Below are 25,639 nucleotides of genomic sequence, written 5' to 3' on the forward strand. Positions count from 1 at the left end.
TTATGCTCCTGTCGATTTTCCTCACCAGGATTGAACTCCCAGGCTGTAGAGGATGCCTTTCTGCCTCGAACTGCTCCTTTTTCTTTGGTGGTTCGCCACCCTGGCACTGTTTTGGTCCACCCCCAGGGGGGGCTTTGTCTTAATACACAACTGCCCCCCCTCTCCCCACGTGTGAGGTGTCCCATCCCCACGGTTCACACGTGCGACCTCTTGCCCCGCCCCCTCCGGGTACAACCGCGCCAGCTGCGCAGGTGCAGAAGGGGACTCTCTCTCTCTCCCGGCATGCACCACCGGCGCGACGCGGCCCCGGCCCTGCCGCGCGGGCTGCTGGGAGTCGTGGTTCTCTGCGGGGAGCCTCAGGGGGCGGGAGTCGCCGCCCTGCCTGCGCGCTGATTGGCCGCTCGGGCCGCGGGACCCCGGCTTGGCGGGGAGCCGCGCGGTTGGCGGAGGCGGCGGGCGGAGGAGCCAATGGGACGGGTGGGCGGGGCTCGTTCGGGCGGGTGGCGGGAAGCGGCTGCGAGCGGGGAGAGCCCGAGCCCGAGCCCGGCTGAGCCTGAGGAGAGCGCGGCGCGAGCAAGCGCGTGAGTGGGGGCGGGGGGCGAGGAGCGGGTGTGGGGCGCGGGGCGGGGGGGTAAGAAGCGGGGGGAGGGGCGCCGTGCTGGGCGTGGGGGGGGGGTAGTGGTGTTCACGCGGCTGTGGTTCTTGGCCGAGTCTCCTGGCTCCAGCCAACTGGGCCCCTCCCCCCCCGGCTCCCCAACAGCTGCTGCGCGGGGGGGGGGTGTTACAGCCGGGGTGGGGTGCGGGGAGTTCCCCCATCTGGCTCCGGGGTTCTCGGGCTGGAGGCCGGGAGGGGGGGGCGGTCAGTCCCTGCGCGGCCGGTCAGGGCGGGGTGGGGGCGGGGACGTGCAGCCCCTGGTCCAGCTGCGGGGCCGGCCCCGCCCGGGCCGGGTGCCTCTGGGGCCGGGGGTCTCTTCACCTGACTCCCTCCTGCCCCTTCTTTGTCCCTCCCCAGGTACCCGTGGGGCAGCCATGCCCAGCACCAGATCCCAGACCCAGGCCACCATTAACTTCCCCCGGAGGAAACAACCCCGGACGCCTGGCAAAGCCCCGGGGGGCTGCGGAGATGCCCCGTCAAACCCCCCTGGGGTGACCCTCCTGCCGCTCTCGCCCCGGGAGAAGGTCCTGCCCTTGAGCCCCCGCAAGCGCCTAGGTGAGGTGCTGCCCGGGAGTTCTCCTGCCCCCCCTCTTGTGAGGAGAGAGCCCTAAGGGGGTGCAGGGGAGCCTGCTCCTGGCCCCACACGTGGAGCGCGCGGTTCCCATGGGCGTTACCAGAGCGTCCCCAGCAGACAGCAGGCCTTCCTTCAGGGCCAAGTGCTGCTTCGTTCACCTGAGAAAACAAGGCATTGTGGTTGCCAAATGCCAGAGAGCCAGGCCTTGTTTCTTGGGTAGCAAATAACTGCCTGCCTAGTCACCCACCCAATCCTCAGGGTAGGGGTGGCAAGCACCCAGCCGCTGAGCCGGGTCCGGTTCTCTTCAGATAGTGACGTTGCATCTCCTCGGGTCCAGCATCCACGGGCTTGTCAACGTTACAAAGTTTTGCTCCTTTAATTACACCAGTGTAGTCGGCGTGGTGAAAGCCTCCGGATGTGGATGTAGTTTTACTGGTAGAAGGCGCCTTTACACTGGTATGGCTGTGTCCACGCAGGAGCTAGTCCTGTGTAAAAATGCCAGTAAAATATCACACTCCCAACTTGCATCATCACATCAGTAAAACTTTCATTCCCAAAACCTCCAATCCCTCAGAGCCTGTCAGTTGGGAGCTGAGTGTAACTCACATAGTGCTGCTTCAGGTCTCTGGGCTGCCTGGACCAAAGATTCTGAGAGGTGTCAGGATTGTTTTATTGTCTTACCCAGCCTGGTATGAAGGATCCCAAGCAACAGATGAACCTGCTCCCCTGGGAGGCTGGCCCACAGCTGGGTAGGCCTGTCTCAGGGAGCTTTTGCTAATATTGGGGCTAATTTTTCCCTTCAGCCCATTAGTTGTAGTTACCACGCCTGAGACCCATTCTAAACTCCTCCTTGGTGTTGATCTCCTAGACTGGCTTCCAGAGCGTGCCCTGACCCTACAATGTAAGTTGGTCCCTTGGCAAGGCACCAGCTGTGAGACCTTCCTCCAGCCATTTCCCTCTCAGTTGGTTGCTGCTACTTATTGAACTCAGCCCGTCTCTCTCCTGCAGGCGATGACAACCTGTGCAACGTCCCCCACTCCCTGCCCTGCTCCCCGACGAAGCAGAGCAAGAAGGAGAATGAGCTCCCATCTGCCTCTTGCCAGGGACGACGTTTGTTCTTCACTGAGCAGCCAACGACCGAGTCTCCTGGCAAGAGGAATGACTTGGTGCTGTCCCCGCTCCGCAAGCGGCAGGAGACCCCAGGAGGCTCCGAGCGCTCTCGTCTCAACAAGAAACCCGTGTGCATCCAGCTGTTCAAGCAGGAAGGTAGGTGTTGGTGCAGTGGGTGGTGGAGAACAGGTCCCAGAGCAGCTCCTCGCTGATGTGTGTCTGTCTCTCTCTCTCTCTCTGGTATAGGCACTTGTTACCAGCAGGCAAAGAGCGTCCTGCACACCGGTGTCCCTGACCGGCTTCATGCTAGGGAGAAGGAGACAGACGCCCTCTGGCGGTTCTTGAAAGAGCACGTCTGTGAGGAGAAACCCGGCAGTCTTTACATCTCCGGTGCTCCTGGCACTGGGAAAACTGCCTGTCTGAGCAGAATCCTGCAAGACTTCAAGGTTTGGCTGTGCTTGGAAATTCAGACACATGTCTCAAATGCTCAGTTGTGGATGCCAGCATCTCTGCTGTAGCTAGAGCAGGAATATGCCTACCTGCTATAAGCCCAGTGTACCCCCCTGTCTTTGGGTGAAATCTCTCTTGCGTGATCTTACATGGGGATGGAATTTTTCTGGGAAGCTTGAGGCACATCACACAGAGGATTTGGAGCACACAGAAGGGAGCGAACAGTGGGGTGACCTTGCTTCTCAAGCCCCTCCTTAAGACTGGTCTTCTGGCTCATCACAGCTCAAACACTTTGACCTTAACGCTTCATGTTTGGTTTGATCTGCCATCCCCAGTCAGCATTAGCACCTCCGATTACTGCAGTGCAGTTTGTGTGTGTTGTAGCTCCATGTATGTGCAGAGCAATCGACAAATGCTTACCATGGTCCCTGTCTGTGGTGCTTAGTCTGGTATGAGCAGTTAAATGCAGTGCATGTGGAGGGGGCTAACTGGAGAGAGGGGGCTCCCCTGAGCTCTCCTGTCAGCGTAATTACTCCAGCTCCAGAGAGCGGCGGGAGAAAGTCTCCCACCAACATAGCGCTGTCTACACCAGTGCTTAGGTAAGTGTAACTTAAGTCATTTGGGTGTGGCTTTTTCACACCCCCGAGTGACGTAACTTATCCTGAGTTAGTGTAGTGTGTACATAGCCTAAGTGTTAAGTGTAGACCAGGCCTGAGACCCAGGGGCTTAAGGAAGAGTGATGGAGACAGATGCAACACCTTGAAAGAGAGGGTGTGAGGCATGAATTTGCTGGGATAACGCAGGGGTTCAGGGGAGGGGCTGGTGTGCTGGGAAAGGGAGATGGCTGCTAGCCAGTCACTGCTCTGGACAGACTAGCGACATCTAGGTCTGCTGCATCATGGTGTCCTGTGCTCCTGGGTGGGATCGGTGACTCTCCACCTCTCCATTTTCCAGAGCGAGCTCATGGGCAGCAAGACCATTGTCCTGAACTGCATGTCCCTCAGCAGCTCCCAGGCAGTGTTCCCAGCCATCGCTGAGCAGATGGGCCTGCAGGGGGCATCCAATGTCGCGAGGAGAGACTTGGTGCGGAAGCTGGAGAAGCAGCTGACAGCGGAGGGGACGCCCATGACGTGAGTCCCTGCCCCGGACGCCCGCTGCTCTGATGCACTCCCAAAGCGTTGTGAACCGCTCTGTGTTACCACTTGGCCAGAGGCTGGGCCCCTGTGGTAGCTCTGCTCCCAGCCAAGATTCTCCTAGTTATTGCAGCTGCTTCACTGTCAGAAGAGGGAGCTGCTCTGTGCCTTTCCGCACCCAGGTGCCGAGGGCTTTATTCTTCCAGAGGTGCGGAGCACCTACAGCTGCAGTTGAAGTCAGGGGGAGATGGGAGTGCTTGTGAGGCCCTTGTTTTGTTAATACAGCATAGGCTGTCAGGGAAAGCTTGCCCCCTGCCTCTACCGTGCTCCCCGGGACAGAGGGGGGAGTGCCTCTCATGCCTCGCAGGGGACTGGGGACTTTCCATGTCCCCAGGGCAAAGCATCAGTGCTGAGTTGGGCTTTTTCCCCACCCTTTGCATAGCATGCTGGTGCTAGATGAGATGGACCAGCTGGACAGCAGAGGACAGGACGTGCTCTACACAGTGTTCGAATGGCCCTGGCTCACTGGCTCCAGGCTCGTCCTCATCGGTAAGTGGCAGTGGTGCTGTGGCAGTGCTTTGGCCTGGTGCTGCAGAAGCTGTGTGCAAGTGCCTGAGGGGATGGTACAGATCCACCCTCCTGCAGGAGGTGCCCTGCAATATTCCTTTTGGAGAAGTCAGGAAGGGTTGTGAAGCTGGCTTCTGCCAACAGAGATCAGTCAGGTTTGCTGCAGTAATTGATCACTTGATGGGGGCTTAAAAATTGCCCAGCACAGGCTGCATGGTCAGATGCTCTGCCCCCCACCCTGAGGCACAGCCCCGGGCATGACTCTCTGACCCTGGGGCTTTCGAAGGTCTCCGCACTCCTTGTTAGCCCAGGCTCCTCTCGGTAGCTTGTCAATCTCAATAATTTCAATGGCTTTTCAGGAGTGGCCAACACCCTGGACCTCACGGACCGGATCCTCACCAGGCTACAGGCCCGGCCGAAGTGCAAACCCCAGCTGCTAAACTTCCCGCCTTACACGAAGGAGCAGATTACCTCCATCCTGCAGGAGCGGCTGAGGCAGGTGAGAATCAGGAGCCAAGTCTACATGGGGTCATCCCCTTCTCTGGGGACTCCTGAGCCTTCATAGGCCTTCATAGGCCTCTGTGAACCAGCCTTCGCAGAGATCTGGAACCACGTGAGCATCTTTCTGGTGCTGTCTTGAAGAAACTTTGTAGTTGCAGCTGGCTGATGTTGCAAACCACTCTTCTGCGGTGCTGGCTTTTACGGGAGATTGTTCTGTCTCAACCCTGCTGCTCCCCACTGAGCTGCTGGCAGTGGTGACATTCCACAAGCAGGCCAGTCAGTGGCATAGGCCAAAGCCTAACCCAGGCACTGGCTCCTCTCCTGTTTTGGTGACACCCTTGCCTTGGAGGGAAGAGTCCGCGCTGCGGGAATCCCATTCTCAGTGGCATCCTTGGCTCCTCTCAGACAGACTCTGGGGGGGGGGGGAGGTGAGATCTTAGCCATGCTGCCGCGAGTTACTTGCTCTGTCTCCCCAACACAAGTGGGAGAACTTCCCAGCTGCTGTGGGGTGCATGGGAGACAATCCACGTGCAGCCAACCAGATGGGCTATTTTCTATCAACCGTATTGGACCCTCTGAGGCGTCCACAGTGGCGACCTCTCCATAAGTGCCCTGTGCTCCGTCTTCTCGGCAGGTGTCTGGCAGTGAGGTCCTGGACAGCGCTGCCGTCCAGTTTTGTGCCCGGAAAGTCTCTGCCGTTTCGGGAGATGCTCGCAAGGCGCTGGACGTCTGCAGGTAAATGCCGCCTCCTTGCCCTGCCACCTCCAAAGGCAGGCTCCTTACCCAGTGTTGTTTGAGGGAACGTGACTTAAGGCCCCATTATGCCGCTGCTTCCTGGCAGGGAAATGAGGGCTTGCGTCACTGCGGGAGCGCTGCCTCCTGACCGTGTTAATGTCTGAGATGTTCGCAGTCCATTACCTATGGAGGGTGAGAAAACGGGCTGCTGCCAGCTCTCCCCGCTGTGCTTAGAGATTGGTTAATTACATTTGTATTGCAGAAGGCCCCATTAGCAGCTCTCAAGCAGGTTTCTTTATGAAGCTGAACCAGTTTTTCTTTCAGAATTTTTTTCTCTCCGTTCTTCCTTTCTGGGGCTGTCTTCCTGCCCCAGTTCCGTTATGGGCACAGCTTTCCTACCCCCCTGGGGACACTTCCTGTGCTGGGGCACATCTCTGCTGCAGTGGGATGCCAGAAAAGCCCACGCCAAAGGGTACTTGCTGGACTAGTCTGTTGGCTGGAGCTTCCCCACTGGCATGAGGCCATCCTGATCTGGGAGTGTGGCAGACATGGGGCTGGCCCAATAGCAGATGAGGTGGAGGGAACAGCTATATTTAGAGGGATGTTGGCCTGGGCCCAGAATTTGGGGTGTGGGGGACTAGACAAACTATGACTAGAACCATCTCATGAATGCTGGAAAAGTCAGGTTGCTCCCCCAGCCCAGGTCTGAACCTCCCTCTGCTCTGCTGGCCACCCAAACACCACGCCGTCTTGCTAGGCACGCTGTGGGTCTTTTGCTCCCTGTCGTGGCCACTTCTTAAAATCAAATGTCTCCTTGGCTCCCAACCTCCGACCGTCCCTGACCCTGCAGCAACTGGAGGACTTGGTCTTGTTAGGGCTGTGTTTAGAGATGACAATGAGCTCCCTTTAATGACTGTGCGCTGCTGTTTGTGTCCCACGACTTCGCCATTCCTGCTGGTTTAGCTGCTCTCCCTGCGTGCAAGGCTTGTTACTTCTTGACTGTGACACCGCCCGTGCTCAGGAGTTTGGGTCCAGCCTCCTGGGGGAACTGGTGCCTAAAAAGTGATCACAGCTGACTGTACACCAAAGGGGAGGGTGCAGCAGTCCCACAGCGGCCTGAGCCGGGCTGCAGCTAGCAGCGAGCATCCCTGCTTGGAGATGAATGGATGCCTCATTGTTAGGGGAACGCTCTTTAATGAGGTGTTCGGGGGGTGGGGTGCCTGCGTGGGGTGCGCTGGGGATAAGGACTTGATGTGAGTGCACGCAAACCGTTGCTGTTCCAAGCTGCTCTGTTTTGCTGCGGAGAGGCAAAGGCGCTGGTGGCAGGTCTGGGGCGTTTTAGGGTTTGTCAAAGCCCCAGAGGCCCAGTCTAAAGTCACTTGCATAAATCTGTGTCCTAGGCGTGCCATTGAGATTGTGGAGTTGGATCTGAGAAGCCAGACTGTCCTCAAACCGCTGCCTGGCTGTGAGTAGCTGCCGCCAGCCTGAGTCAGGAAGCTCTGCACTCTCGGCTTTTATTTTTCTGTCAGTCTCCTCGACCTTAATTGTAGCCTTCCTTGCCAGTGGCGTGTTTTGCACATTACTGGAATGGAGCTCCCCCAGAGATTGCACAAATGCCTGGCACGCAAGGAGCTTTCCTTCCAGCTCTCTGGAAGCAGGAGCCCTGGATGTGAAGGTCACACCTGCTCTGTCTCTGGGGCTGGCTTTAACTAGAATGCAAGCACTTAAGTGTTGGTGTGAAATAGCAGCTCGCAAAAGGGGGGATGGCGTGGGCTGGAGATCAGCTTGGGAGAGTGGCAGTGGAGCCTTTCCAAGTGCAAGCTGCATATAGGTATTGTGTGTGTGGGGGGGACATTGACACTGCCCTGTCCCTCAGCCTGTGTTCCAAGGGACTTCAGCCCTTCACCTTGGATTCTCGGCTGCTGCATGCAGGATGTGCTGCTCTGAGGAGTGGCTAAAACATCCCCCCACTCTTGGGTCCTTGTCAATTGTTGAGCCATGTCGATCTATATGACATGGTGTTCTCTCCCTCTACTCTCGGTGCTTCAGACTATATTAAGGTGAAGTTAGCTTTAAAAATCTGCTTTTCTTTGCACCACTTTATGCTGCTGGCGTTTTGCCCTGCACTGTCCTGACAGCGACTAGACAGATCAGTTTCACTTCCTGGTTCCCACGCACTGGCCAAGGGTTGCAGGATTTGGGTTCCCAACAGGACAAGGGGGAGAGAGGGATGGTTACAGTCCCTCAAACCCGCGGCTTCTGACAACTCAGAATTCTTGCTGGGGTTGCCTTTCGCCAGTAGCCAATATGCTGCATGTTCTGCCCCGACCTGCTTGCTGTCCCTAGTGTCGTATTCCTTCCCTATTGATCAAACCCCAACTCCTCTGACTCAGCATCATCTGGTCTATAGGTAAATCGCCCACTGCATCTGCCTTGGTCTCCCCAGTTCCTAGGAGAGTTGGGCTCCCCCACATATCCCGGGTGATCTCAGACGTGTATGGCGACAGAATGGCCCTAGGAGGTGATAAAGCCAGTGACTCCTTCCCCCTGCAGCAGAAGATCTTGGTCTGCTCCCTGCTGCTCCTTGCCAGGCAGCTGAAAGCCAAGGAGGTGACGCTGGGGAAGGTGAGTCAGGCCAGACGAGCCTGCAGCAGAAGCCCAGCTCTCTACTTCGTGCTCCACCCTAGTGAGGGGGCTGCAAATCCCTGGGGAAGGACAGTATTTCCCACCTCGCTGGCCCACCCAGGAGCCTGCAGGGGGTGTGGAGGGGGGCAGTCTGTCTTGCTCTAGCACAGGGGTTCTCATAGTTTTTTTGCTGGGACCCCCTTGGAAAATATTTCAGGCTGTGACGAGCTCCCCCCATGCCATGCCACCCTGTCTTTGCACTGCTGCCTTCAGAGCTGGGTGTCTGGCCAGCAGCCTCCGCTCTTGCGAGCCCCATTTGGGTCGGAACCCCCAGGCAGGGGCTCAGAGCAGCGCTGACACAATGCACGCTGGAGGGGGACTGGGTCCAGCCACGCCTGGAGATAGGTTAGCTGGGCGGTGGGAGCTGGAGGCCTGCCAGTACCTGTGTGTCATCCTGGCTGTGGGTAACGAATGCTCCCTCTCCTCTCAGTTACACGAAGCCTACAGCAGAGTCTGCCGGCGGCAGCAGATGGCAGCCATAGCGCAGTCTGAATGCCTCTCCCTCGCCGCCCTCTTGGAATCCAGGGGCATCCTGGGACTGAAGAAAGCCAAGGAAGCCAGACTTACAAAGGTACCTGCACAAACCGTGCTGTTTTCTCCCCGTGGACAGGCTCCAAAGGGAGCCGCTGCAGAAGCGGGAGTGGCTGTGACATGCAGGTCTGGAAGGCGAGGGGAGGAGAGCTCTGGAAAATGCGGGGTTAGCCAGCAAGGTCAAGGAGAACCCTGAGGGGGCGCGGATAGCAGTGGGGCTGCCCTGACCTTGTCACTCTCCTCCCGTGCTGGCTCCAGGACTAAAAGGGCTCCAACCCCAGGGGCTCTGTCGTGGGGACAGATCTGAATCTGGCCACCCTTCGAGGCAGGCTGTGGGCGAAAAGCACCAGAGCTTTGCTCTGCAGGTGGGCGGCTAGGTGGGCTGGGGTGTGAGCTGGAGTGGCCGGCTAGCAGGTTCTCATTGGTTGGCTGCATGGGAGCAGTTCCTATGTCCATGCTGCTGCTCCAATGGACCCTGTCACAGTGGGTCAGGGTTTGAGTAGCCCAGGCATGCTTGTTGGGTACCACTGGCCCTGGCAGGTCTGAGTAGTAAGGAGCCGTGTCTCTCCTCCAGGTTTCCCTGAAGATAGAGGAGAAGGATGTGGAACATGCCCTTAAGGACGGCGTCTTGGTTGGAAACATTTTGGCAGGGGGGCTGCACTAGACTCCTCTACCCAGATGCCTCCTTTCAAAGAGACATGGCTGTCTCTGTATCCTAGACAAATAACCTCACGTGCTCCACTGGCCACGGTACAACCTTCGCTGAAGGTTGCGCTGAGTGGAGCGTTTAAAAGGATGGATTTGACTTTGCCCCTGTCTCTCGGCATCTCATTATGAAGCTGCCTTGTTTTTTTTAATTGTACGCTTGTTTTTAAATATGCCACTGGCAGAGGTGGCTAATGCCCTGCTTGTGAGACAAAGCCAACCTGACTCTGCTTGTGGAGGATTACAACTGTCTGCGAATGGCTGCAGGCCCTACCCGGAGCCCCTTGCAGGGCTGCATCTCCCTCCTGGATCCAGGATGTTTGCTGGCTGTCCTGACATCCGTTCCCCACAACCTGCACGTAGGCCGTCAAGTTGCCTTTTTTGAACAGCTGGAGATCAAAGGGATGGAGCTAAGGCAGCAAGAGGCTGATCGGAGAAACGAAACCATTAGCAGCGCGAGAGGCTGCAGGAGGAAATGAGATGGCAGGCGCTGCACTCCCAACCCGGCCTCCTTTGAAGTCGGGTTATTTCCGCGTAGCAGATGTCGCTCTTAGTCTTAATGTCTTAGGCTTAATGTCTCTGGGGCTTGCTCAGGCCTTAGTGTGGAGCCCGAGAGCCGTGTGTATCTTAGTGTTCACACTGGATCCATTTATTCCTCCTTGTTTGGGGCGTTCCGAAGAATCACATTAGGCCCCTTCCAAAAGACCTGGTTTCTTCTCCCCTTTCCTGCGCACTCAAGCCGAACACAGCAACCATCCTATGACTCCACCCAGCCTGCGCCTCCTCTGCGCAGCGGAGGGTCCTGATCTCACTCAGCGTTGGCTTTTAATTTGATTTGACTTCCCTCTTTCCCCCCCTTTATCCCTAAGGAGTGACCCACTTCAAACGTTGTGATGTATCCGCCTTGCAGCCAGCTTCCCCCAGGAGGGGGCGTCCTTGTAACACAATGAACGGTGCTTCTGATGCTTTGAAGAAGTTGGTGAAGTTTGAGGAAGCTGCCTGGCGTGTGTGAGGCCAAACCGTTCGGGGATTCTGGGCAGCCCCTTCTCCTATCTATTTTTAAATTAAAAAGTAGCCTCTGGTTTGAAAATGACATGCCGTCTGCACACGGTGTCATGGGTTTTAATGAATCTCGTCTGACAGCAAGAGATTGCGCACGCAGTGCAGCCAATGTTGGGCATGCGGTCTGCTCAGGCTGTTATGCCCCATTATGTCCCTCCCTAACCTTTCTGCCCTGATCTCCCAGGTTGGAGCTGCCGTTGCATAGACTGTCGCTCCTGCAGCAGTGCGTGTTCTGAAAGGCAGGTGCCAGGACACAGCAGACCCCGCTAGACTCCACGTGAGGCCAGACCCATCCAGCTGTGTTTACAGGTTGGGAAACGATTATGTAAATAGGAGCTATAAACAAAGTCCCCGCTCGCTGGTGTGTGGTGCTCTCGGAACAGCTAGAGGTGCCCTTGTAACTACCCTCCAGCGCTGAGAAGACACAGTTTCTGCAGCTCCTGTTTAAAAAAAAAATACAAGCTTTGCTGTAAACTCGCAGCGTACCTGCTAGGGCGGCTCTGCCCTTGGCTTGCGCCTTCCTTGGCGGCGTGCAGGGGGCATGAAAGACTGATACTAAGCTTGGCTGGAGCCCCGGTGCTAGCCGAGGGGTGCTCTGCTTCTCTACACGTACTGTAGGGAGATGCAAGTCCCTGCCACTCTGCACAGCCAGGGCCGCATGTGGTGTAATCAGTGGACACTAGCTCGTTCCCACTGGTTGTTTAAATGGAGGGGGAGGGGCGGGGTTGCCAAGCAGCCTGGGCTCCTGGAACCCATCTTGGCCCTGTGCTACACAGAGTTTGTGGATCTGCTCCCTAGTCTAGTCCTGTAGCCTTGGCCATGCCCATGGGAGCTAAGGCATGGTGGAGCCAAGCTACAGACGAACAGGAGAGGGGAGGTGACCTGCACCAGGCTGCCCAGCTGCAGAGCAAATGCAGATGCCCCCTCCCCTTGCTCTGCTCTACCCCCGTTCCTGCTATGAACATGTAAGGAAGTGGGGGGAGTGGACGGCTATTTTGTCTGCTGGGAGCTGTGCCCCCTCTCAGCCCCCCAGCGTGGAAAGCGCCAGGGGTTGATGAGTTAAAGCGCTGCTGGTGAAGATGAGCCATGGCCTAATGGGAACCAGGAGCCGAGCAGGATTGAGAACAGATGGGAGCCTTGATTTAAATTGCATTTTACTGCTGCTGAGACCTTGCGCGAGACAGTTGTTTCTGCATCACCAGTAGCTACCGTCCGTGCTGCCTCCAGTGCCAGGCAGGGGCCCAACTTGTAGCAAATTTACAAAGATGCTGAATGTGAGACGGGGTCGAGCCGAGCAGCCACCACAGATACGGCCTTGTGGGCGGCTGTCCCCCATCTTCCCCCTCTGCAGCGCCCAGCACCAGGCTGCAAGTTGATCTATTTTTAACCACCCCTGCTGAAGCCTCCCAGGGGGCTCTGAGCATCCCTCGGGATCCTCGCCTGCTGTGGCGGGGGCCGGGGGTGGAGTGTAGGGTGTTGCTACACAGGGTCGAGGAGGCTCCAGCGGTAATGGCACCAGCGGGACCCTGGGGAATGAGGCAGGGCAATAGCTCCTTACCGCTGCTCATCACTCAGGCGGCAGGCGCTAAGGGGGACGGGGGGTTGTCCATGCAGCTGTGCTGTGCTCATGGAAGGGATGGCACCTGGATCAAATCCTCTGCCTGGACATTAAAGCTCACCCAGCCCTGGCCTGTTCTCAGCGCAGGCTGTAATCCCGCGAGCCAGGACTTAGCCGATCGTAAACCGATAGAAGGCGTGAGCTGAGCACTTTGCCCACACAGCCTGCACCTGGCAGCTGCACCTGCCCCCAAAGGCAGGAGGGGAGCCAGGTACCCTGCCAGTGCAGCACCCCCTCTGCGCGCGAGGCCTCACACCTACGTGAGAGAAAATGCAGCTGCCTCTTCGTGCTGCCTCCATCAGGTGGTCGCAGGTAACTGGCAAAGAGCAGGAGCAGAGCTGGCCAGTGCTGGGCTGAGGTGGGGCTGGTTCCTGACCCCTGCCCGGCCTGTCGGGTGCTGGGCTCGTGGCTGCTCTGAGGGGAAGGGGGGGTGGGGAGTGACGGGTCGTGGGGGTGCCAGCACCGGGCGGCTCGACGGTTGCTCGCACCCTCCGTGGGGCTGAAACGACCTAGGAGACAAAGCCCTTTAGTCATGCTGCCAAGGGACCCCCTCCACCCGCTCTCACATGGCTGGGCCTGGGTGCCAAGTGGGCTCGGCTGCTTGAACCCATTGTCCTGAGCGGGCAGCTGCCCTCTGCCAGTCAGCATCGGAGTTGTCTGTGTGGCCTGGGCCCTCTACTGCCACTTGCTAATGGAGAGTGGCCAGCTGCTGGGCAGCTCAACGCATGGTCACAGTGGCGCAGTGTGGAGGCAGGGCAGGTCTGGCTGGCTTTGGCATAGGATCGCTGCGGGGTGGCGAGGAAGAGCAGCTAGTCTGGCCGCCGAGCTGGGCACAGTCCCAACCACCCCCTCTGCTGTGGCCTGGCGCGTAGACATAGGGGCCCCTTTTCTCCCAGACAATGGATGGCGGCGGAGCACGGGCTGGACTCCCGCAGTCCATGGCGCATCTGCAGGGCGCTCGGCCTCGCTTCCCGCAGCAGCTGACTGCACCCTGGCACGGGAGCTCCCGTTCTATTTTCAAGGCACTAATTGGGTTCTGAATCACACTAGGCGGCTTTGATCTCTCAGCCGTTTCCCACCCAGCCTGCAACAGCCTCATCAGCGATTTCTAATGAGGGGCCCTGGCTGTTTCCTCTAGCCTTCGTCCACCCCTCATCCCTGCCGCCCTCCGCTGTGAGGCCGGGAGGTAAAATCTGTCTTTCCTGCGTGCAGGGGCTGGGCCAGGCACTCCGTCCTGCCCTCCAGTGCTGTGCCAGGGAGTGCATGGGCCAGGCAGCACAGCGGCTGCGTTGCATTAGCACCATCTTTCCATGGGGCATGTGATGGCAGCTGGGACTCAAACCCAAGCCCCTTGCAGGGTGATGGAGGGAATCCTGCTAATGATGCTGGTTAACAGGTTCGACCTGTCCCGGCTGCAGGGGGTCAGCGGCGAGCCCCAGGAGTCAGGGTGTTATGTAGTTCAGCTTGGCTCAGTGCAGCCCGTGCCCCTTCCCTGGAGTTATACGATGTGTGTGGTGGTTAAACGTGGGTTGTGTTCCACCCCAGAGCTGGCTGCAGTTCAGTAGCTGGCCCAGTAATTCCTGAAGGTAGGCAGGCCCCGATCGCTCTGTGGGGCTGGACCCCTGCATGGCTGAGCCCCGGGGCCTGGGTACCAGGATCTAGCCACCTGGAGCAGTTTGTAGGAGCCGTGCCATCGTCTGCAGTGCACTTTGGGCAAAGAAGGGAGCAAGAGAGTGAATGATCATCTCTGCTCTGGCTCCTCTGCACCCCACCTCCCTGCCCCCCAGCGAGGCCTTTGTTTCCAGCAGCTCCTAGCCCTGCTGTGCCCCACCCACGGGGATGCTGCCCCAGACGGCGCTCTGCCATTACAACAGGCTAGTGTGACTGTCAGGGCCGGGCCGGAGAAGGAGAGTGCGACTCTAGACAGCAGCGCGGGGGGGTTCAGGGCACCAGCGACAGAGACACAGGGGTGGGCAACGGTCCTGCACATTCACGACCTGCAGCGAGGCGGGAGGGAGCGCAGGGGCCGGGGCAAGTCCCTTCCTCTGCAGCCCAGCCACCACCCAAACGCCTTGCGCCGGAGTCTGGGCGCGGCCAGCCAGGGGCTGGGTCTGAGCAGGGGCATTTCAGGGAAACTCCCAGTCCCTGGAGCTTGTTTCCTTTTTTCACTCCAGCCCCCGGGCTGGGGAGCCCCGAGGTCCAGGCAAGGGGCTGCCAGCGCAGGGAGCTGGCCAGGGCCTGGTGAAGAGCCCGGGGCAGGGCAGGGCAGAGAGGGGGTGGTTTGGGGGTTTGCACGTCCTTAACCTGAAAGCAGGGCCCAGGGCACCCGACTCCCACCCAGCCCCGAGCCTGGGGGGCCAAGGCCACCTCTGAGCCCCTGCTGGGGTGAGCTGGTGTGTGTGGGGGGGGGGGCTCTGCCCCCTTCTCTGCCAGCGCCACCGGCCCCAGCCCCTGGGCGAGCAGCGGGGCCTTGGCGCGGGAGCGGGCGGGCGCTAGGACCCGGGGCAGCCGCGCTCCCTTTGCGGCTGCGGACGGTGCAAACACGGAGCGGCCCCGGGGACTCCGGCGGCTGCTTTGCGAGGGGCTTCCCCGGCCCGGGCCGGGCTGTGCCGCCGGATCCGCGCGCGGCCAGGTAAGAGCCGCCCCCCCCGGGGCCCCCCCGCAAGCTGCGCGTCCCCTCGGCTGGCAGCTGCTCCTCGGGGCGCCAGAAAGTTGGGGGGGCCTGGGGGCTTTTCTCCTGGCCCCGCCCGCGGGGGCTGCGCTTGGCCCGGCTGGGGGGGGCTGGGCTGCAAACCCCCCCCCCCCCCGCTTTGCAAACTGAGTCGGGGCAGTCCGGGGCGCAACGGGCTTGCGCTGCGCGCTGCTGCGCGGGTCGGGGGGGCCGGGGCCGGGGCTCCGTGGGGCCGGGCTGTGCCGGGTTTGTGCCCGCGCCGGGCTGGGAGCTGGGGCAAACTTTCTGGGCAGGCCCGGCCGCCTCCCCGGCCTGCGCCGGCACCGGCTGATCCCGGGGCTCCAACTCGTGTTTGCTGCGCCCCTCTGAAAATAGCTCCGGCTGCGACACCCCCCCGGGCACCGACACTCGGCCCCGCCGCGAGCTGACAGCCCGGCCCGGGTGCGGGGCCCGGCCGCTTGCAGGCTGCGCGTTTGCCCGGCTGGCCCGGCTGGGGAGGAGACGTGAAAGGCGCAGACATTTTCAGAGCCAGCCCGGGGGGTTATCCCAGCCTCCCCCGCCGCCGCCCGCACCGCGGCCCTTCCTCGCCTGAGCCCCTTCGCCCACGTCTGTTCGGGTGCGGCTCCCTGCCCCCTTGCAGCGCAGTTGCTGGAACCCGCCTGCAGGCTCCACCCCAGAGGTGGCTGCATTTCAGGCTGGGCTGTGTGAGAGAGCCGCACAATCCGGAAGGCTTGAAATGGGAGGGGGCAAGTTCTGCATTTGCGGGGGCGGGGGGGGGGGAGGATCCAATTGTTTCCATTCATTCAGAAAAGCCCAAACAGGTTTTTGGAGCAACCAAAGATCAAAACGGCCAGTGTCTGCGAGAAAAGGCCCGTGTTTGCGTGCCAGGAAGGCCCCGATCCTGTCCGTGGCGATGCACGCGCAGACCCGGCGTATAGCGGGGAGCGGCTCTGTTCAGGCCGGGGGCCCCTAGCCCTTAGCAGGCCACCCAGGCCTTGCGGGATGGGGCCCGAGGCATGGGACCTCGCTAGTCTCAAGTGCAGGCGAAGGCTGGGGTGTAAGAGCCGGCCAGGCATGGGCTGAGGGCTCGGGTTAGACACGGACTGGGCCGGTTTTCGGGGTCTGTTAGCACACGCTCTGGGGCCAGCAGGCCAGAAATGCGGGCGCTGGCCTGTGGTTAGAGCAGCAGGACGCCTGGCCAGGGAAGGGAGGCTTCGCCGGCTTTGTTTTCTGGCTGCACGGCTGTTGTGCTCAGTGCTGGGCTCGGGGATAAGGGGCAGGCGGGACCGGCTGGGATCCCGCTGCCCCCACGGCCTGGGGAGGAGGGAAACCCGGCCTGGTGGCACAACCAGCTGCAAGGCCAGACCCACGCCCCTGCAGAGGTCGCTGGGGCCCTGGCAGTGCCCCTCGTGTTTCATGGCTTTCCCAGCGGGCGCCACGACGGTTTCTGCCAGGCCAGGCAGCCGTCTGCCGTCGTGTGTGTGTCCGAGCCGTGGGAGGGAGCGTGGAGTGCGTGTGAATCTAGCCCTGCTGGGCTGTATAAATGGGGGGGGGGACATTGTCCCTGTTCTATGGAGGGGGAAACTGAGGCACAAAGAGGCACGGGCTTGCCTCAGCTCACGCAGCCAGTCAGTGGCAGGGCTGGGAACAGAACCCGGAGTCCTGACTCCAGCTGTGTCCTGTAAACGGGCCCAGTGCCGGGTCCGGGCTGTGGGCTCCCCGCCAGGCTGCGCATGCCCCCGGGGCTGGGTCTCAGGGCTCGCATCCTGCCTTTAGCCCGGGGCAGCTGGGGTCTGGCTCCCTGCTGCCATCTCGGCCCTGTGGTGCCCACCCTCCGTGCCCGCGGCTCCAGGGACAGCCTTCTCCCGCCCCACGGGGAGGGGGGCAGCACTGGGGAGTGTTGGGGAGCAGCTGGGTGTCCCCCTTTAGTGGGGCGGGGGCTGCTCTGCCTGACGTGTGGCCTCTCCGCTCCTGCGCTGTAATTTGCGGGTTCCCCCCCCCCCCCCCGTGTAATTATCTCGCGGCCCCGCAGGCGGCTGAGCGAATGTAGGTCATGCAGATGGGTGAGTCCTGGATTTCCATCCATTAGAGCGGGCGCAGGGGTGGGGGGCAGGCATGGCACAGCAGTGGGGCTCTCGGGGCTGTCACGGTGCCAGCCCTTCTCATCCCCCGCCGGGGCGGGCCCCGTCTCTCTCCCTCCTGCTGCGGGGCCGGGAGCCTGGGGGTTCGCGTCCCAGGCGGGCGTGACAGGCCCCGGCAGGGCGCGGTGTCCAGAGCTCAGCGGCACCTCCTGCTGGCCGAGCAAGGCGGGGCTTGGGGCGTCCTCTGCCGCTGCTTTCCTTTGGCTGGAGCCGGGAATTCTGCCAGTTTTGGGGCGAGGGCAGGGGGCAGAGAGGTCTCGGGGTTAGAGCAGGGGAGCCTGGGAGCCAGGACTCCTGGGTTCTGCCCCAGCTCTGCCAGGGACTCGGGGTGTGAGCTGGGGGTGTCTCTCTGTCCCTCTCTCTGCCTCAGTTTCCCCAGGTGTATAATGGGGGGCAATTGGGAGGAGAGAGGCTCTCAGGTCCTTGGCAAGACAGCGCTAGGGTGAGCGCCGTCCGTCTGGCTGGCTGTGTCTGGCCACCCTCTCCAGGGCAATACTGGGGGTAGAAACCGGGGCTGGGGCATGCCAGGGTGGGGGCCTGAGCTGCCCCTGGAGGCACAAATCTTCCAGCAGCCTGGGAGGGGGCATCCTGAAAGTGCCTCCTCTGCCCCCCAGCTCTGTCGGTGCCCCTCAGTTCCGAGGCCCCCCCAGCCCCCAGGTAAGAGCCGCATCCTCTGATCCCCTGCAGCCACCAGTGCGTGAATCGGGGGGCGGGGGGTCAAGGGCACGTGATTAGATTTGTCTGGCTGGGGAGTGCGGCCTGTGGGGGTGGGGGCTGGGAGTCAGCTCAGGACTCCTGGGTTCTTTTCCCAGCTCTGCCCCAGACGCACTGTGTGATGCAGGGTGAATCGCCTCTCCGTGCCTCAGTTTCCCCCCATGTGTAAGGGGGGGTTAATGATCCTGCTGTCAAGGGGCAGAGGGGGCTTTGCTGTGGTCCCTCCCTGCCATGCCCCCATAGCCCAGAGAGGTGAGGTTACCCCTCCCGCCTGTCCCCCCTCCCAGCGCTGGGACCAGCCCCCTCCTCCCCACAGAGCTGCCTCCCTTCCTGTGTCCCCCAGCCCCGGAGCGAGTCTCCCAATCCCATCCCCCCTGCCCCCTCCCCAAGCGCATCCCCCCCCTTCCTGTTCTCATTTCTCCGTCTTCTGGCTGCACGGCCCAGCGGGCGCCGGAGGGAGCTAATCGGATCTGACAGCTGAGAAATACCACCTTGGCTTTTAGGCGGAGAGTCGGGGGGGAGGGGGAGCTGGCGGGGGCACCGGCTGATCTTAAAGGGGCTGGACGGGCCGTGTCTGGCTGCATGGCTCGCTGCCCGCAGTTAGACACTCCCCTGGGAAAGGGAGGCGCTGAGCCAGGCGGGCGCTCGGTGCTGAGCTCTGCCCATCCTGCTGTCCAGTGGCAGGCAGTTCCACAGGCTCCTGCCAGCCCAGCCCCCCGGGCCCTGCTCTTGGCTGGCAGCACAAGCAGTAGGAGGACAGGGCTGGGAGGGGAGGGGAGGGGCACGTTCTCTGGGCGTTGGGGCCAATGCAGGGCTGTGCCCACTGCCCCCAGGGGCCCTGCCAGGTGCCAGGGCTGCGGGTCGGGGGTGAGGGGCACCTGAGGACGAACCGTCTGGTGAACCCGCTGGTCGCTGGGGGGGGCTGCTACTCATGGGGGGGGTGGCTGGGGGGGGCCCAGTGCTCTGAGCCAATCACCCCCCCCCAGCCCCCAGCACCTTCAGCCAGGAGCCCTGTGAGCTGGGACCGGCCCTGCCCCCCCCAGCCAGCACCCCCTGCAGCCCAGATGGAGCCTCCTGCTGCAGGGGGGACCGGGGGGGGGCTGCTCTAGCCACTGACCTTTCACCAAGTTGGCTGTAGGCGGGGGGAAGAGGGGGCCGGGCGCCTGCTCCCAGCTCCATCCTCCCGCGCCTGGCGCCCGGCCACAGCATTGGCCACCGGCAGGGCTTGGGCACCGGCCAACGGTGGGAATCTCCCCAGGGCGGGGGCGAGGCCGTGACCAGCCTGGCAGGAAAAGGGAGGGGAGCGGAAGGTCCCCCCCCAACACCCCCTCGAACCCGCACGTCCTCACTGAGCTCCCCTGGTTCCAGCGTTGGCGTGAATTAGCCGGTGTCCCCCCGGGCGAGTGAAAGGGGCGGGGGGGGGGGCTGGGAGCCAGGATGCCTGGGTTCTATCCCTGGCTCTGCCGCTCCATGGCCTTGGAGGGGGCGTGCATCATTCCCCCCGTACCTCAGTTTCCCCACCTGTCCCTGGGGTGTTTGCGGGGTCCGTGCTGGGAGGACGTGGGGCAGAGACTCGCCCAGGGTCACCCACCAGGGCAACGTCTGAGCTGGGAATAGTGCAACCCGGTGCAGGGTCCCTCCCAGCCCCCCGCTCCGCCGGTGCCCCGCAGTCCTGAGCCGCAGCCCCCTGTGAGCCCCTCCCCTTGCCCCCCCCCCCGCTAGGAAATGCTCCCGCATGCAGGCAGCCGTGGCTGGGCGGGGGTGGGGAGAGCTGCGCCTGGTTGCTGGGGCCCCCAGTGGAGCCTGCTCTCATCGCCCCCGTTTTGCTGGTGGGGAAACTGAGGCACACAGTGAGGCCTTGACATCCCACGGGGAGTTGGTGGCCGAGGTGGGGGTCCTGGCTCCCCAGCCCCCCTCTCTTGTCTCTCCTGTTCCTGCCACCCGCCCGGGGGTCCCTGCTTTACCAGGCAGGCCGCCCCCCCCGGCTGGGAGCTGGAGTTAAGCAGATAACGTTCGTGGGGCTATTTATAGCCGTGCATTCCCTGCCGTGTGTGGGACGTGCAGAGCGGCGAGGGGGGCACAGGGGGCTCAGCCGGGGGTGCTGGGCTCTCCAGTCTGCAGCAGCCGGGCTGGCAGCGAGATGACGGGGGAAGGAGGAGGCGGGATTGCTGGGGGGGAGGCAGGAGAAGCAGCGTGTGGCCCCAGACCCTGCCCCCGGAGGGCAGATGCCCCAGGATGCGGGGACAGGAATGCAGGGTGTCTGGTGTCCTTGGGGGGGGCCCAGGGACCCCCAGCGCTGTGAGCCCCACCCCCACCAGAGGTGAAAGGCCCCCAGAGGCCCCCCCACTTGTGCCCTTCCCCCACAAGGGCTCTGTCTCTTTCCGAGGGCCAGGCTCTCTGCTCGCTCTGCTTGATCCAGCCCTAGCCACGGCCCCCCCCCGTAGCACCCCTCAGTGTGCAGCCCCGACCCGGGCGGTGGGAGCCGTTCTGCGTCACCCCCTGGAGAGGTGGGGAAACCGAGGCACCGGGCGGGGAGCCGGGAGCAGAGCCCGGGCCGTGCTGGCCCCTGACTGCTGGGAACTCTCCACTCCCGGCCATTTCCTTACCCTGGGAGCAGCCTGGGGTGCCCAGGAGCAGGGGGGCCACAGCTCTTCCCCCCCCAGGCGGTACCCAGGGCCGGGGTCAGGGCTGAGGGGCACTGGCGGAGCTGGGGAGCCCCGGCTGTCCCAGCCCCGGGTATCTGTGGGCCCAGCGGGGGCGGGATGGACAGAGCTGCCGTGGTGCTGAGTCCCTGGGGGGGCCGGGGAGCCCCGTGACGTCCCTCGCCGTGACTCAGCCCCTGCGTCAGCCCGGCCCTGGCAGCGAAACGCCGGCCCCGTGATGCCGGCAGGAAGGAGAAGGTCGCCGGGTTTCTGCCAACCACGGTGACGCGGGTGCGACGGGGAGGGGGAGCCCCTGGCCCCTGCCCCCCCACCCACCCCTGCACCCGCCCAGCTCCCCCCAGCTGCCAGGAAGGGGAAACCCTGGGAGGCAGATCAGCGAGGTGCTCAGATCGGGGCCCCCGTCCATCCCTTCCCTGCAGCTCCCCCCTTTGCAGGGGTGCCCGGCTGCCCCCTGCAGGCACCGAGCTCTCTCGGCCTTGCCCGGGGCCAGGGTTTGTTTATTGTAGGGTCGCTGTCACTGGAGGTGGGGGGAGGGGTGCACGATGCCAAGCAAAGGTGAGGACCAGCCTGGCAGGCTGCCCGGACTCCTGGGTTCGGCTGCGCGGCAGGGTACGGGGGTGCTGCAGGAGGGGTTTGGGGGCTGGGGGAGGCCCTGGCGCCATCCCATCCGCTGGGGGCCGCAGCGTAAGTCTCCCCCCCCCCCCCGGCCGTCCCCAGCCGCACCCCACAGGAGCACCCAGTGCATTGTGGGTAACAGGGCAGCCAGCGCTAAAAATAGACTTGGAAAACCTGCTGTGCCCGTTTCTCCTGGTTACTTTCCACACAAGGGGGGCTGGGAAAGGCCCCCCCGACCCCCCCCCGTCTGCCCTGGCGTCCCAGCCTGGCTGGGCGAGGGCTGGCTCACCAGGGCTCTCGGGGGAGCAGCTTCTGGGAGCACGTTTGCTTGGGTTCCCGGCACCCCCGTCACTGCCCCTCTGGGGGCATCAGCAGCCCCCCCAGATCCTGCCCCCCAGCTCCTCTCCCCCCCCCGGAACCAGAGCCCCAGGAACAGGAGGAGACGCGGGGAGCAGGGGCGGCAGGTCGGGAGTGAGGGGCACCGGCAGAGCTGGGGGGGCCCAGGCTGGGGTACGGGGGGGGCCGTGCTCAGGGACTCGTGCCGTCACCCGCCGGACGATGGGTCCTGCTCTGCCGGAGCCGGATATAGCCGGGCCTGCCAGCAGGGGGAGCAGCGGCCCGTGGTTTGTGTGGGCCCCACAGGAATCTGCTGCTCCTGGCGTGCGGGGGTGTTAGCTGCTGGGGGGTGAGGCCCCCTCTGCCCCCAACTGATCCCGGCCCCGGACGGCCTCTGGCGCTGGGGGCTGGCAGGGCCGGGGAGCTGGGGCAGGGTCTCCCAGCTGGTCCCGTTGCCCCACAGATTTGCTGTCCTGGCTTGCAGCTCCTGTCAGTGGAGTCCCCTGTTATCTCCTCTGCCCCCTAACGTGGGGGGCCCAGCGCCAGGTGCTCCACGGCTTTATCCGCCTCCCGGGCCCCTGGCGCACCCAGACCGAGCCCCCCATGGGGCTGGAGGCTCCTCCCACTGCAAAGCCCCAGTGCTCCTTTCCTGCCCCCCATTTCCTGGGCGTCAGGCTGGGGGTCCCTCTCAGGAGTGGAGGGCTGGGTGCTGAGCTGGGTGTTGGCTGTGGGGGGGACGACCTTGGCTCTGCTGTTTCCATGGGGCTGGGGCAGGCTCCGGCGGGGTCACCCCAGCACTGACATGCAGCCACCTCTGGGGAAGGCCGGCAGCTGGCCCAAGGGGTCCCTGTGCCCAGCGTCGACATGGGCTGCCTCTTGGCTGGGCTTGTCCCGCCAGCGCTGGGGGAAGGAGGTGGCGGGGGTCAGTCGCCCTGCCCAGCCCCCCCGCGGGATCCCTGCCCTCAGAGCACCTCTGCAGCATCGGGCACTTCAGGGGGCATCTGCCTGCGTGAGGGGCGCAGCGGGGATCCCGCGTGTGCTGATATCCGGGAGGGGGGCTGGAAACGGGAGACCCCCCCAATGGCACAAAGCCCTTCCTCTGTCTCCCCTCGCCAGGCCGGACCCCTGCCACGGGCACGGAGGGGGTGAGATGGCCGGGGGGGGTCATGGCACTTGGCAGAACCTCAGCAGGACTGGGCCGTGGGTTGGCGCGGCTGGCGTGGCTGGGCCGGGTGGTGGCGCGGCTGGGCCGGGTGGTGGCGGTTGTTGGCGTGGCTGGGCCGGGTGGTGGCGGTTGTTGGCGTGGCTGGGCCGGGTGGTGGCGGTTGTTGGCGTGGCTGGGGCGGGTGTGCTGCCTGTGGGTCCCTGGTCGATACCGTGGCATCGTCCCAGACATGGGCTGGGGCTGGGTTCACTCGGGGGCCGTAGTGATGGTCTCTGAAAGAGCTGGGGGGGCCCAGCTGGGTTTGCTGCCATGTCCCTGCCCCCCACCTTGCAGCCTGGTCCGTGCAGCAGCCGCTGCCCCCCCAAAAGCAGGATGGGGGGGGGAATAACTCCTGTCCGCTTTCCTCCTCGACTGCCTGCTGGCTCCTCTGTGGGGCTGGGGGCCGAGGGGGGATCAGGGACCCCATTGCTGCACTCTGCACTGAGATACCCTGGGTCTGCATGCGCCCCCCCCTCTGGGCCCAGCTGCCTTCCAGGGCTTCCTGGTGAATTTTTAAACAGCCCTCTAGCTCTGCGTGTCCTGTGAGGGGCACGGGGGGGGGGCTGGCACGGGGGGGGCTGGCACGGGGGGGCTGGCACAGGGGGGCGCCGTACGTGCTGGGCCGTGGGAGGCTGATTTGTCGTCTCAACGGCCCTTCAGCTCCCGCTTTCTGCCGCAGTGGATGAAAAATCGATGGCGCAAATTGATTCACTCGTGGCGGCGCCGGAGCCGTTAATCACCGGGGGGGGATGAAGGGGGGGCCAGGCTGCCCAGCGCTGACGGATCTCGCACGGGGGCTGGCGGGGGGGGGGTAGCTGGAAGCACCGGGAGACCCTAATCCTCTGGCCCTGCCGCTGCTGCCATGGGGCTGGGGGAGGGGAAACCCCCGCTGCGGTGACAGCTCCGGCCCCGTGGGGCAGGCTGCTGCAGGGACACCCCAGAGCCGCCCCCCCCCCCCCCCCCCGGGAACCCCTCGCTCCAGCCACTCTAGGCCCCAGTGCAGCCATTTCAGAATAGGCAGAAGGAGTGGAAGGGCCGGGAGCCCCGGGCTGGGCTGGGGGGGCTGCGGGTCGGGGGCGAGGGGCGCGGGCAGAGCTGGCCAGCCCCCCCAGGGCGTTCCCTGCCAAGGGAACTGGCAGCGTCCTGGCCCCGCCGGGGGTGGGGGAGGCTGCCGGGCAGGACAGGCTGCGTCTGGCCCCCTGCACTGGAGGGGGGGGTAGGAGCAGGCTGGGGGGTGCTGGGAGAGCGGACGTGTGTGCGACTGAACACGCATGTTTGGGGGATGTGCACACGCGTGTGCACGGCCGGTGTTTTCCCGGATGTGTGTGTGCTGCGGGGAGTGTGCGCGCAGGCCGGGCCGGGCTGGTTGGCGGCTGGGCATCGTGGTGCCCCCCCCCGCGTCGCTGGGTTTCTCCAGGCTGCAGCCCCTGTGGCGGGGACGCCCCCGAGGGTCCTGCTGCTCCGGTCCCCGCCCGGCGCAGCTTGGCCTCCTTTGCACTCTCCTTACATAAGCCCCGCACGTGGCCGCCTCCCTGCGCGGGACCATCAGCGGCTGCGCCCAGATTGCGGCTGACAGGCGGCGTTTCCACACGGCTGCGTTTCTGCCATCCCCGAGCCGGGGGCCGGGACCCCGCCTGACCCTGTCGAGTGTGGCCCCGGCTGGCCCCGCTCGGAGCCGCTGGGGCAGGGGGGGCTTCGCCCATGGGGGCCGTGGGGCCTGAGTGGGAGACGGCAGGGCCTGGCTGGGGCCGACGGGGGGAGCCGCGGAGCAGGAGGGGACAGCCCGGGGCTGGGATCGCGGGGGGCTGTGGGTCGGGAGTGAGGGGCGCCGGGGAGGGCCCTGCTCTGTCAGACTCCCAGAGCCGGCGTGGGGCGCAGTCACTGCCCAGATGGGAGCTGGGCCCCTGCTGGGCTGCGGCCCCATGGCCCCGCCGGCTGGGTCTGAAACGGGCCAGGCCGCCTGGTGTCGAGTCCCCTGAGCTCCGTGAACCCTCAGGACCGTGGGCTGCCTGGGGCGGGGCCTGGCCCCGCTGTGTGCGCATCGCTAGGGGGGTCGCGGTTGGGTCCGTGCAGCACCCGGCGCTGGGGGGGGAGGTGTCTCAGGTCTTGTCGTCGTCCCTCCCCCCCCCCCCCCCCAAGGGCTATGCTGGGATTTTCCATCTCTTGGACCCGGGTCCGTCTCAACCCATTGCTAGACTGAGCCCGTCCCGCTGGGGGGGGGGGGGGGGGGGGGCCACTGGAAAATCACCCCCCTGCCCTGGCACCTGGGTTAATTGGCCGGGGGGGGGGGGGGGGGGGGCGAGTTGCTTCTCTTTGTGTTTTCCATTTTGGCTCCGTTCCTGCCCCCCAGCGGTTGTGAGGAGCAGATGCCGTGTGGGCCCGTGAGGGGACCCGGCCCGGCTGGCACCTGCCTGCCTCTGCCTGGCCGCACCCGGCCTGTGGTCCAACTCTGGGCTCCCACGACCAGCGCCCGCCGGTGCCCCTCACTCCCGACCCGCAGCCCCCTGTGACTGCCCTGGAGCCCGGGGGCCGGGGGGAGTCTGCGATGCAGTGGGGGTGGCGGAGGTGGCTGCGTGTGTGGGGTCCCGGGGCCTGGCCCCACGGGCGGGCTGGAGGCGGGGGGCCCAGGCTTGGGCGGCTCCCTGGCCTGCATGTTCACGCCTTGTCCTGGCGCAGCCGGCTGCTGATCCGGCCCAGCTGGCGGGGAGGCCGGGCGGCTTCGGGCCAAACCCGCTGGGCCGGGGCCAGGCCTGTCCCTGCGCCCCCTGCCGGCACCGGCTGGCCTCGGAGCCTGGCTCTGGGGGCCCCCCCACCCCCTCTCCAGCCCCAGCGCCTGGGCCTGAGTTACAATCTGGCACTTGGCTGCCGGGGGCCGGGGCGGGGGGGGCGTTTGCCCCTTGCTCAGGACCTGGCCTGCAGGAGCCCGGCTGTGCCCGGGGTCTGCCTGGCATGTGGCTGCGGGGCCGGGA

General features: G+C 63.8%; 2 protein-coding genes across 3 annotated transcripts in view; both read left to right on the top strand.

Moving 5' to 3' along the window:
• Positions 1–505: 505 nt before the first annotated feature.
• On the top strand, positions 506–10,739 carry CDC6 (cell division cycle 6). Of its 2 annotated transcripts, none has more exons than XM_067541257.1 (12): positions 506–581; positions 1,013–1,210; positions 2,238–2,495; positions 2,586–2,785; positions 3,744–3,919; positions 4,365–4,471; positions 4,849–4,988; positions 5,625–5,725; positions 7,126–7,190; positions 8,136–8,350; positions 8,841–8,981; positions 9,516–10,739. In XM_067541257.1, the coding sequence occupies exons 2-12, from the start codon at positions 1,030–1,032 to the stop codon at positions 9,603–9,605; spliced, it is 1,674 nt and encodes a 557-aa protein (XP_067397358.1). In that variant the 5' UTR covers positions 506–581; positions 1,013–1,029; the 3' UTR covers positions 9,606–10,739. The 2 variants fall into 2 exon arrangements, with proteins under 2 accessions (XP_067397358.1, XP_067397359.1); XM_067541258.1 differs by having other exon boundaries at positions 8,172–8,350.
• A 3,997-nt stretch (positions 10,740–14,736) lies between these two features.
• The window catches only part of RARA (retinoic acid receptor alpha), a 60,039-nt gene continuing 49,136 nt past the window's right edge, over positions 14,737–25,639 (top strand). Inside the window, exon 1 of the mRNA XM_067541260.1 lies at positions 14,737–14,958. The gene's annotated coding sequence lies outside the window, so the exon portion shown is untranslated. The remainder of the gene's footprint in view (positions 14,959–25,639) is intronic.

This window comes from Emydura macquarii, unplaced genomic scaffold (assembly GCF_026122565.2).
Source record: "Emydura macquarii macquarii isolate MOO-44397 ecotype Brisbane River unplaced genomic scaffold, CSIRO-AGI_Emac_v2 contig_629, whole genome shotgun sequence".
Lineage (NCBI taxonomy): Eukaryota > Metazoa > Chordata > Testudines > Chelidae > Emydura > Emydura macquarii.